Source organism: Oncorhynchus clarkii, chromosome 13, assembly GCF_045791955.1.
Source record: "Oncorhynchus clarkii lewisi isolate Uvic-CL-2024 chromosome 13, UVic_Ocla_1.0, whole genome shotgun sequence".
Lineage (NCBI taxonomy): Eukaryota > Metazoa > Chordata > Actinopteri > Salmoniformes > Salmonidae > Oncorhynchus > Oncorhynchus clarkii.
This window is the reverse complement of record NC_092159.1, coordinates 43,680,698-43,693,066: the sequence shown is the minus strand read 5'-3', so window position 1 is coordinate 43,693,066 and position 12,369 is coordinate 43,680,698. Positions and strand designations below refer to the sequence as shown.

The following is a 12,369-nucleotide window of genomic DNA, read 5'->3' as shown; positions in this document are numbered from 1 at the left end:
TGTCTTTAGTTCTCCAAACCACCAACGTAAATTCTCCCTGTAATTCTCCTTTGTTGTTCCGATGCAACATGCAACCTTGTCTCAGAGAAATATGTATAGTACAAGATCATCCGAGATGTATAATACTTTCCATCATCCAATTTGTATGCTATTGTACAACCGGGTATGACGTATGATATTACAAGTCCTCTAAATCATATGATATCGTATGACCGCTATTCCATAATGTAACCTAACCTAACATAAAGTATCATACTAAATGGAACGACAGATTTACGTACCAAATCTTACGAATTGACCTGAGGTCAGGTTGCATGGTTGGAGAAAATGGGCATTGGTGTCACTGTGACATGGTGTCAACTCACTCAGGTTAAAATCAGTGTGTCCTCGAGAAAAAACAGGCTGTTCCTGATAAAGATTAAAACTTCCACTCCTTCTAGGCTACCCTATGTACACAAACACATTATGGCATAGCCTACACACTGTTTTATATAATACTTACAGACTTATTACAATGTACAACATAAATTACATTTCACACATCTGCTTCACTCTCTCACATACATTACACACAAACATGCACAGGCTCCATGGTGCCGCAATTGTGTTTCTGGTATTACTTTTCTGCTGCAGTCTACCTCAGGAAAGAAGGCATTAACAGTTAAAGGGCAGTTTTTTTCTGCTGCCTTGCCAGGGTTTTTTCTGGATCAAACTGGGGCTTAGGTGGTGGTGGGTGTGGCGAGTGTGTGGCAATGGTCGTGGCCAATGGTGCGGTCATCGACCAAACATTTTCGAAGTACTCCTGTTGGCCATAGTGACACATTTTTCTATGTGGCGGAGATAAAATGTTGCAGTTTTAAAGCTAAGTTCCTGCAGCTCTACACATTTTGCCATGGCTTATGCTATCTGAGTGACTGAAATATTATAACAAAATCAATGGGGGTCCCATGTCATGGCAAAAATACTCCTGAATGCATCATTTCTCATTCTCCCTGATTGTCTAGCTTTTATTTTGGTGATTTTCAGTTCTCAAAGATGATCTTAATAAAAAAATATAAAGGTCCATTATATTTTCTACATAGTTTATATCTGGTTTTAGTCATTTAAGTTTACACTTAAAAACTTTTTCCATACGGAAAATTACTGTTTGGACATAGGCGGCACGCCAAGACTATGACTACTTTCTATGCTGAAAAAAACCCTGTGTGCTCTTGCCATCTTTCTGCCGGAATGTGTTCAACAGCACCGTCATCCAAGAAAAAACTACTGAGAATTCTCCAAAACCACAGCCACTTGGACTGATCTCCTGCTAATGATTCAGACATAGACTCTATTCCACTCTGTATGCATTGATAAAAAACATTCCCCAGAGCTACTGTTAATCCAGCAAGCGTTCTCCTTAGTATTGGTTCCTTTGGTGGAGATGGACACTAGCCAGGGTCTATAGCCAGGGCACAGAGGCACATTCTCATAGTGCTATTACCTCTTTTGGACTGAATTCTGACTTTCTCTCATAGCTCCTGGGCAGTGTTCTCGTTCTTAAAGATCTTTCCCTCCTAAAAGCTTGACTTTGTCCTGGTCAAGTTTGGCACAGCAGGACTTATATATAAGTCCTATATTAAACCACAGCTTTGAAAGGCCTAATCAAATGTGAGCAGTATTTTATTTGAGTTATGGAGCCAGTGAGCTCCCCCTGCTCCCATTCACTTTCAACAGAAAATAAAGCTCTGTTTCCTGTTAGATAAGTCACACTCAAACTAGCAGGTCCAGAAACAGACGCAGAGTGCACCTCTTTCTATAGGCAGATAAGATCCAATGTTGTTTGGCTAGTCTGTGGTCAGATCGTCATAGCAGCCCACATGCTACAATATACTCTATATATCTCTATTTGGAGCCAGAACAGGGATTAGACATGATTACAGAAATAGTATTTCCTGATGAATACAGCCATTCATTTTTCTTAGACAGCGACCCAACATTTTTACATTACAGTGTTGACAGCCAACTCCATGGAAAACAACTGACAAAAGAGGATCTGTCAATTTCTCCTAAGAAGTGAGCCATCCTGTCTGTATATACAGTTGAAGTCGGGAGATTACATACACCTTAGCCAAATACATTTAAACCCAGTTTTTCACAATTCCTGACATTTAATCCTAGTAAAAATTCCCTGTCTTAGATCAATTAGGATCAACAGTTTATTTTAAGAATATGAAATGTCAGAATAATAGTAGAGAGAATTATTTATTTCAGATTTTACATTACTTTCATCACATTCTCAGTGGGTCAGAAGTTTGCACACACTCAATTAGTATTTGGTGGCATTGCTTTAAATTGTTTAACTTGGGTCAAATGTTTTGTGTAGCCTTCCACAAGCTTCCCACTATAAGTTGGGTGAATTTTGACCCATTCCTCCTTACTGAGCTGGTGTAACTGAGTCAGGTTTGTAGGCCTCCTTGCTTGCACACGCCTTTTCAGTTCTGCCCACAAATGTTCTATAGGATTGAGGTCAGGGCTTTGTGATGGCCACTCCAATACCTTGACTTTGTTGTCCTTAAGCCATTTTGCCACAACGTTGGAAGTATGCGTGGGGTCATTGTCCATTTGGAAGACCCATTTGCGACCAAGCTTTCACTTCCTCACTGATGTCTTGAGATGTTGCTTCAATATATCCACATCATTGACCTACCTCATGATGCCATCTATTTTGTGAAGTGCACCAGTCCATCCTGCAGCAAAGCACCCCCACAACATGATGCTGCCACCCCCGTACTTCACGGTTGGGATGGTGTTCTTTGCTTGCAAGCGTCCCCCTTTTTCCTCCAAACATAACGATTGTCATTATGGCCAAACAGTATTTTTGTTTCATCAGACCAGAGGACATTTCTCCAAAAGGTACGATCTTTGTCCCCATGTGCAGTTGCAAACCGTAGTCTGGCTTTTTTATGGCGGTTTTGGAGCAGTGGCTTCTTCCTTGCTGAGCGGCCTTTCAGGTTATGTCGATATAGGACTCGTTTTACTATTTATATAGATACTTTTGTACCTGTTTCCTCCAGCATCTTCACAAGGTCCTTTGCAGTTGTTCTGGGATTGATTTGCACTTTTCGCACCAAAGTACGTTCATCTCTAGGAGACCAAATGCTTCTCCTTCCTGAGCGGTATGACGGCTGCGTGGTCCCATGGCGTTTATACTTGCGTACAGATGATCGTGGTACCTTCAGGCGTTTGGAAATTGCTCCCAAGGATGAACCAGACTTGTGGAAGTCTACAATCAGATCTTGGCTGATTTCTTTTGATTTTCCCATGATGTCAAGCAAAGACACACTGAGTTTGAAGGTAGGCCTTGAAATAAATCCACAGGTACACCTCCAATTGACTCAAATTATGTCAATTAGCCTATCAGACGCTTCTAAAGCCATGATGTAATTTTCTGGAATTTTCCACGTTTTTTAAAGGCACAGTCAACTTTGTATGTAAACTTCTGACCCACTGGAATTGTGATACAGTGAATTATAAGTGAAGTAATCTGTCTGTCAACAATCATTGGAAAAATTACTTGTGCCATGCACACAGTAGAGGACCTAACCTGTTACGACTTCCGCCGAAGTTGGTCGCTCTCCTTGTTCGGGCGGCAGTCGACATCACCAGTTTTCTAGCCACCACCGATCCACTTTTCAATTTCCATTTGTTTTGTCTTCATTGTACACACCTGGTTTCCATTCCCATAATTATATGTTCCTTATTTAACCCCCTGGTTCCCCCATGGTTTTGTGCGTGTTTGTTCATTGTAAGTTAATTTGTATTTGTGAGCTTGATTATTTTCCTTCTTGGAATATTTGTTGTTTTGAGTAAAGTTACGTGAATTACTCATCTCTGTGTCCTGTGCCTGACTCCAACTTACCTGCTACACCTGTGCCTTACATAACCGACTTGCCAAAACTATAGTTGTTTAACAAGAAATTTGTGGAGTGGTTGAAAAGTTTTATTGACTCCAACCTAAGTGTATGTAAACTTCCGACTTCTACTCTATAGTGGGGTCCGAAATTATTGACACCCTTGATAAAGATGAGCGATAATTGTATTATATTATTTTATACTAATACAATTCCTCAGATAAATAAATACATTTTGTTGAACAAGTAATTGTTTATTTTCTCAAAAGGTTAAGGGTCAAAATTATTGACACCCCTAAATATTCTTATAAATTAAGTAGTCAAAAAATGTGGTCCCATATTCCTAACAAACGATGAATACATCAAGCTTGTGACTCTACAAACTTGGATGCATTTGCAGTTAGCTTTAGCTCTGTTTTACAATATTTTGTGCCCAATAGAAATTAATGGTAAATAATGTATTGTGTCTTATCGAAGTCACGTTTATTTTAAATTAGAATATGTTTCTAACACGTCTGCATTAATGTGGATGCTACCATGATTACGGATAATCCTGAATGAATCGTGACTAATGATGAGTGAGAAAGTTACCGAGTGTTAAATATCATACCCCCAAGACACACACACACACACACACTCTTATACATCATCTTCATGAACTTTTCCGAGGGAGCCAGATAAACGTTGCAGCAAATCAAAGTACTCGTCTTTTACTAGAATTGGTGGCAGAGAGCTAGATGTGGTAAGTTCACTGCTTCTGACGGCTCCCTGCTGAATGATTTCACTGGCTGGTGTTTAATCACCAAATCCGTTCCTGGTGGGTTGAAAGAGATCTAGAGAGATGGGGTGAGTGAGATGAAGTGATTGAGTGAGGAGCCTCACACAGCTGTTTTTCTTTATGTGGGGTTCATTCCTGGAAGCGGCAAACCCAAAAATAGGTTGTCCAGTGAAGGAAGAAATCAACCCCCTGTTCTCTACCCCCATCACCCCTCCATCCCCCCACCAGCCAGTCATGACCTGCTCCCACTGCCACTCTTACATAAGCTAGGTGTCGTCGTTGGACATCCCACATCATCCTGGCTCTCTGTGAACATAGTAAAATGGAGCTAGTGTGTGCTGTAAACAGGACAACCCTCATTCAGGTTGACTTTGGCACCCACTTTGCACTGTCACTGTGTTTTAGTGTCACGATGCCCGGGTGCCAAATTCTACCAATAGTGCTCCTTATTGTTGTGAGCTTGGCTCTTGGATCAGGACACTTGACTGAGAATGACAACTTGGTGTTTGTGGACAGAGCAGGCATGCAGTAGGACAGTTTGTGTTCTGAGTGGGACAGCAGAGGGCAGTGAGAACTACTGGCCTGATATCCCCGCCTTATTGTTGCGTAATCTTTAGAGTAAGTGTGGACAGTTGGTCTCCTACAGCACTTGTCTCCTGTGAGAGAGAGGCGTCTGTTGCTTTGTACTGAAAAACACCGGCTGGGCTGTTGTCGTGTGTAAAAACCCCATCCAGCATTTTGGAAACACAAACAAACACATGCTGCTAAACCTCTCTGAAACAATCACTTTCGTTTTCTCTATAATTTATGCATTGATTTCTGGGAATTCTGCTCTAACCCCCTCCAACGACATTGAAGATAGAAAGAATTTGGTGCCATTAGAGAACTGTTACGCGTCAGTGTTTCCAAGCCCCTGGTAGAGTAATGCGTGCCTTATGAGAGGGTTGGGGATGGCAGGTTTCTGGCTTGGCACAACTCTTCCTCTTGGTCTTTGGCACTGGTCTTTTACGTCTCCTCCCACCACAGGCTGATAGTTAAAGTACTGGCTACTGTATCAATACCGTCATCTATTCACGTCTAGATTTTTGTAGCTATATCTGTTAATCTGCAAATATTATGCAGTGAACTCACATGATTGTGTAACCTTATGCAATGAAACCCAGCCACCTATAATTACATTGAGGGGCCTAGATACATTTGCAGGTTGCATAATAAATGACTTAGCATTGGCCTGTACATTGTGTATTATATACTGTATGTTTGTGTCTCGTCCATTTAAGCTCTAATCTCAATACTTCTGTATATAGCAATATATTCTCCTTTTCCCTCTCGTATTGCTAAACTCAGCAAAAAAAGAAACGTCCTCTCTCTGTCAACTACGTTTTTTTTCAGGAAACTTAACATGTGTAAATATTTGTATGAACATAACAAGATTCAACAACTGAGACATAAACTGAAGAAGTTCCACAGACATGTGGCTAACAGAAATTGAATAATGTGTCCCTAAACAAAGGGGGGGGGGGGTCAAAATCAAAAGTAACAATCAGTGTCTGGTGTGGCCACCAGCTGCATTAAATACTGCAGTGCATCTCCTCCTCATGGACTGCACCAGATTTGCCAGGTCTTGCTATGAGATGTTACCATACTCTTCCACTAAGGCACCTGCAAGTACCCGGACATTTCTGGGGGGAATGGCCCTAGTCCTCACCCTCCGATCCAACAGGTCCCAGACGTGCTCAATGGGATTGAGATCCGGGCTCTTCACTGGCCATGGCAGAACACTGACATTCCTGTCTTGCAGGAAATCACTCACTGAGCAGTATGGCTGGTGGCATTGTCATGCTGGAGGGTTACGTCAGGATGAGCGTGCAGGAAGGGTACTACATGAGGGAGGAGGATGTCTTCCCTGTAACGCACAGCAATGACAACAAGCTCCGCCCAAAGATGCTGTGACACACCACCCCAGACTATGACGGACCCTCCACCTCCAAATCGACCCCGCTCCAGAGTACAGGCTTCGGTGTAACGCTCATTCCTTCAACGATAAACGTGAATCCAACCATCACCCTTGGTCAGACAAAACCGTGACTTGTCAGTGTAGAGAACTTTTTGCCAGTCCTGTCTGGTCCAGTGAGGGTGGATTTGTGCCCATAGGGAACGTTGTTGCCGGTGATGTCTGGTGAGGACCTGCCTTACAACAGGCCCACAAGCCCTCAGTCCAGCCTCTCTCAGCCTATTGTGGACAGTCTGAGCACTGATGGAGGGATTTGTGCGTTCCTGGTGTAACTCGGGCAGTAGTTGTTGCCTTCCTGTACCTGTCCCGCAGGTATAATTTTCGGATGTACCGATCCTGTGCAATTGTTGTTACATGTGGTCTGCCACTGCGAGGACAATCAGCTGTTCGTCCTGTTTCCCTGTAGTGTTGTCTTAGGCTTCTCACAGTACGGACATTTCAATTTATTGCCCTGGCCACATCTGCAGCCCTCATGCCTCCTTGCAGCATGCCTAAGGCACTTTCACACAGATGAGCAGGGACCCTGTGAATCTTTATTTTGGTGTTTTTCAGAGTCAGTAGAAAGGCCTCTTTAGTGTCCTATGTTTTCATAACTGTGACCTTAATTCACTACCGTTTGTAAGCTGTTAATGTCTTAACGGCCGTACCACAGCTGTATGTTCATTAATTGTTTATGGTTCATTGGACAAGCATGGGAAAACAGTGTTTAAACCCTTTACAATAACAATCTGTGAAGTTATTTGGATTTTTATAAATTATCTTTGAAAGACAGCGTCCTGAAAAAGGGACATTTAATTTTTTTGCTGAGTTTATATTTGAGTCTACTCTATTGTACTGTCAGAGTCTAGGTGATGTGGTTAAGACGGAGTCAGGTGCAGGACACAGAGATGAGTAATAATAGTAACTTTACTCAAAAATAATCTTCCAACAAGGAGAACGAAAATCCAGAATCACATAAGCGAGGCAACTGACAACAATAAACACGCACAAAACCATGATGGCTCCAGAGGGTTAAATAGGGAAATAATTCAAATCTAATGGAACCAGGTGTGTACAATACAGACAAAACAAATGGAAAAAGAAATGTAGATCGGTGGAGGCTAGAATGCCGGCGACGTCAACCGCCGAACGCTGCCCGAACAAGGAGAGGCACCAACTTCGGCGGAAGTCGGAACATGTACTTCTATAACCTACTACGTGTATAGTCTCACCACTCTAATAATGTATTCTCCTCTTCCCTCTCTCCAGACGCGGAGGCTGACGAAGGTGGAGCGCCAGCGTTTCAGTGAGGAGGTGGAGATGCTGAAGGGGCTGCAGCACCCCAATATTGTCCGCTTCTACGACTCCTGGAAGGACAACTGCAAGGGCCACAAGTGCATCCTTCTAGTCACCGAACTCATGACATCAGGCACCCTCAAGACGTGAGTTAAAGGGATACAATTTGTATGTATCTGCATCCAGTATGAAGTTAGAGGTAGTTTCACAAGCCAATGCTAACTAGCTTAGCACAAAGACTGAAAGTATGCTAGCTGTACATAAAAATGGTTTCTATCAGTTCATCTGACTCTCGGAAAATAGATCAAGGTCTTCATTGCCAAAACCCTAAACTATCCCTTTAAGTCCATCCCCACTGCCTGAGTAATAAGCAGATGTGGAAAAGTATGTGCCATTTTCCTACGTCATCTCCTTGTAAAAGGTGCAAAAGACTTCAAGCAGATATGCTTTCCATCTGTGTTTTTCTGTTCATGTTAGTGAATCTACTGAATTGGTGCGTTAGCCATGTGGCTAACATCTGTCGAAATGGAGTGTCACTCTCAATTTGAGCATGACAGGAGAAAATTGTTTCCAGAGACAGATGGAATGGAAAATGCTACCTCATCCTCAGGCTCTCAGATTCAATGTGAGCACCCCTGGTCCATGGTGCTCTGTTAATTAGTAACACTTGTTGCTTACACTGTTGTACCCCATGGTTCCAATCGCTCAGTTGGTTGGACACCGGGGTTTTGGGTTTGAGTCCTGCATAGGTCGCACGTACAGTACTCATATCAGCCTCACCCTGCAGGTACCTGAAGAGGTTCAAGGAGATGAAGCTGAAGCTGCTGCAGCGCTGGAGCCACCAGATCCTGAAGGGCCTCCACTTCCTCCACACCCGCACCCCGCCCATCATCCACAGGGACCTCAAGTGTGACAACATCTTCATCACCGGCCCCACAGGCTCCGTCAAGATCGGCGATTTGGGCCTGGCCACACTAAAGAGTGCCTCGTTCGCCAAGAGTGTCATTGGTGAGTCTCCCAACTACCCACAGCCACAGCCACTTCAGTTGACATTGACACTCAGTATGATGGAGTGCATCAGGGCTCTATTATAGACCCTGTGACTATTGAATATTTCTCAATGTAGGATTAAAGCGTTCTGTCCCCACTACTAAGGTTTTAAAGTGAGACGTACGTAATACCTGAAACCTCATAGAGGATGTTAAAACGTTTTGCCACCTACAACACTTACTCTTTGCTATTTGCTTTAATGTCTTTTAAAAATTGTATTACAGAGATATAGTATTGTGTAAAACGGTTATTTAATATTTCAATAAATAATTTATTCCAGTGGCAAACACTCAGTGTAAAATGGAGTCCCAGTCCCACTGCTACCTGTGTACTGCTGTCCCTTCAGTGTGGTGTGACCTTAAACTGGAGCAACTGTAAATAAAGCCTTCAATGCCATGTTTTATGCTGGCCACTGTGTTTATTTATTTGGCTAGGTGTTTATATTTATACTGTCATGGTGCATGACGGCTAGTCTTTGCAGTGACGTCAGGACGGCTGCCCGACATGTTCTAATCCATCACAGTGTTTGGTCTCAGTGACTTTTTAATTGTGTGGGTCATCTAAGTCCCATTTGGAAACCTTTAAATCTACAGACGTTTAACATTTGTTTTACATTATCACGCTCGTATAAGATTTGGTGTTGTATCAATAAATAACTTATCTTTTGATTACCTCCTCCTTCTGTACCGCCTTTGATAAATATTTTCCATTTGAATACACTTGTACTTGCCAATACACATTTTCCGCACTGTATTACAAGGCACACAGTTGGCTACTTGTTCCAAAGTGGTCAGAGTGAGAATGAATAAGGCCACTCTATTGCGAAGTGTAACTGCAGTTGTCAGTGAAATAGGACCACATTTTGCGCCATTCTCATAACCACTCATTATACCCCCTCCTCACTCTACCCCCCCTCCCCCCCTCTGTAGGGACTCCTGAGTTCATGGCTCCAGAGATGTACGAGGAGAAGTATGATGAGGCGGTGGACGTCTATGCCTTTGGGATGTGCATGCTTGAGATGACCACGTCTGAGTACCCCTACTCCGAGTGCCAGAACGCTGCCCAGATCTACCGTAAAGTCACCAGCGTGAGTGGATTTCTCTGTGTCTAGTGGATTATGTGTGTCCAGTCCATGTTGTTCAGTTTGTCTGTTGTTTCGCTAGATGTTGGTCAGATCTGAAGAGAAATTTGGCCATCTTTCTGGTTGCAGTTTGCAGTTTGACAGCACCACTTGTTCAGTGTAGTGCTGCTTGCCTCTGGGAAGAGGTAAGCAGGAAAGAGGCATTCAAACGGCGTGCAACATGTGCAAGGATCATCATCTCTTGTTCCTTTCAACTAACTGCTGTTCTCTCTTTCTCTATCCACCCCCCTCTCAGTCTTTCTTTTGAAGTTGCTTGCTATGCATCACTAATGTGACACAAATAGATACACAAAAACACTCAATTACATACTCTCTCTCTGTTGTGAATGCCACCAACATTCTCACTTCCATCCCATCCGGTCTCCAAAAATAGAAACCCTCCCCTTGTACCCAACCCTGTTATCTCTGTTACTGAGTGTTTATCAGACCACTAATGGTAATCTACCATTTCTCATCTCTATGCAATGTTGCTGTGCCATTTCTCATCAGCAGAGTCAATTACAGGGTCTCTGTGGAGCTATAATGAATGGTATTTACCAAATGGACGTCTCTCTTTCACTGCTATAATCAGCTGTTGCACCGTAACGACCAGATTTGGAAGAGCTGAAGGGCTTGGGCTTGATTGCTAATTACTGGAATTGGAATGATGCTTTAAGTCTTTTACTTGTTGGAGGACGAGGTCCACATGCAGGAACGGGAACGTCTCCACAATGCTGGATTTTCTCCACTCCACAATTCTGGATTTCTTTGCGGTCATTTGGCCAAATAAACTGAAATCCCCAAGGACCATAATGCACGTTGTGGATTAATTTACATGCAGCTCTTCCAACGTGATTGACACAGTAAGAACCCACGTGTGTGTGTGTGTGTGTGTGTGTGTGTGTGTGTGTGTGTGTGTCGCGTCGCGTCGCGTCGCGTCGCTACAGCCCTGGAACAACATGAGCAGTATTTAGTGCTAGAGTCCAAAGGAGTGTTACAGCTTTGAGGAAGCAAGGCTCTCCCTCCGTTATGGGTTTTCTGCCAGAACCACAAAAGCAGTTCGCCAGCCTCTGTATTCAGACGTTCTCCAGCCAGCCTCTGTATTCAGACGTTCTCCAGCCAGCCTCTGTATTCAGACGTTCTCCAGCCAGCCTCTGTATTCAGACGTTCTCCAGCCAGCCTCTGCATTCAGACGTTCTCCAGCCAGCCTCTGCATTCAGACGTTCTCCAGCCATCCTCTGCATTCAGACGTTCTCCAGCCAGCCTCTGCATTCAGACGTTCTCTAGCCAGCCTCTGCATTGACTTTCTCTAACCAGCCTCTGCATTCAGACGTTCTCCAGCCATTCTCAGAATTGACGTTCTCCAGCCAGCGTCTGTATTCAGACGTTCTCCAGCCAGCATCTGTTTTCAGACGTTCTCCAGCCAGCGTCTGTATTCAGACGTTCTCCAGCCAGCCTCTGTATTCAGACGTTCTCCAGCCAGCCTCTCTATTCAGACGTTCTCCAGCCAGCCTCTGTATTCAGACGTTCTCCAGCCAGCCTCTGTATTCAGACGTTCTCCAGCCAGCCACTGTATTCAGACGTTCTCCAGCCAGCGTCTGTATTCAGACGTTCTCCAGCCAGCCTCTGTATTCAGACGTTCTCCAGCCAGCCTCTCTATTCAGACGTTCTCCAGCCAGCCTCTCTATTCAGACGTTCTCCAGCCAGCCTCTGTATTCAGACGTTCTCCAGCCAGCCTCTGTATTCAGACGTTCTCCAGCCAGGCTCTGTATTCAGACGTTCTCCAGCCAGGCTCTGTATTCAGATGTTCTCCAGCCAGCCTCTGTATTCAGACACTCTCCAGCCAGCCTCTGTATTCAGACATTCTCCAGCCATCCTCTGTATTCAGACTTACATACTTACTTGCACTGTTGTTTCTTATTTGTGTTGACCTCAGCAGATAAGGATCTCCATGCTTAATTCATACCACAGTTCTAATTTAGCCATGGGGCTTGACCTATAGAGGAAATGAATAGCAGATTATTACTGAGACTACAGCAAATGGCCACCATTCTCCTCCTACACTTGGCTATTGTCTGACATCATTTTATGACAAGGTCTGTGTCATCAAATTATCTTGTTCCCTTTCTCAGAGCTATATATTTATGCTATGATAGGAGAGCTGTATATCATTCCACCAATAGACCAATAGTGGTCTATTGGTGGAATGATATCACTGTCATGTTTAGTAGCCTTCACC

The 12,369-nt window shown here is 43.6% G+C and overlaps 1 protein-coding gene across 1 annotated transcript in view; it reads left to right on the top strand.

Annotated features, from left to right (window-relative positions):
• LOC139364807 (serine/threonine-protein kinase WNK4-like) overlaps positions 1-12,369 on the top strand; it is a 71,392-nt gene that overhangs the window by 20,927 nt on the left and 38,096 nt on the right. Inside the window, exons 2-4 of the mRNA XM_071101908.1 lie at positions 7,934-8,106; positions 8,748-8,968; positions 9,940-10,097. Of these exons, the coding sequence (XP_070958009.1) occupies positions 7,934-8,106; positions 8,748-8,968; positions 9,940-10,097 (552 nt within the window). The remainder of the gene's footprint in view (positions 1-7,933; positions 8,107-8,747; positions 8,969-9,939; positions 10,098-12,369) is intronic.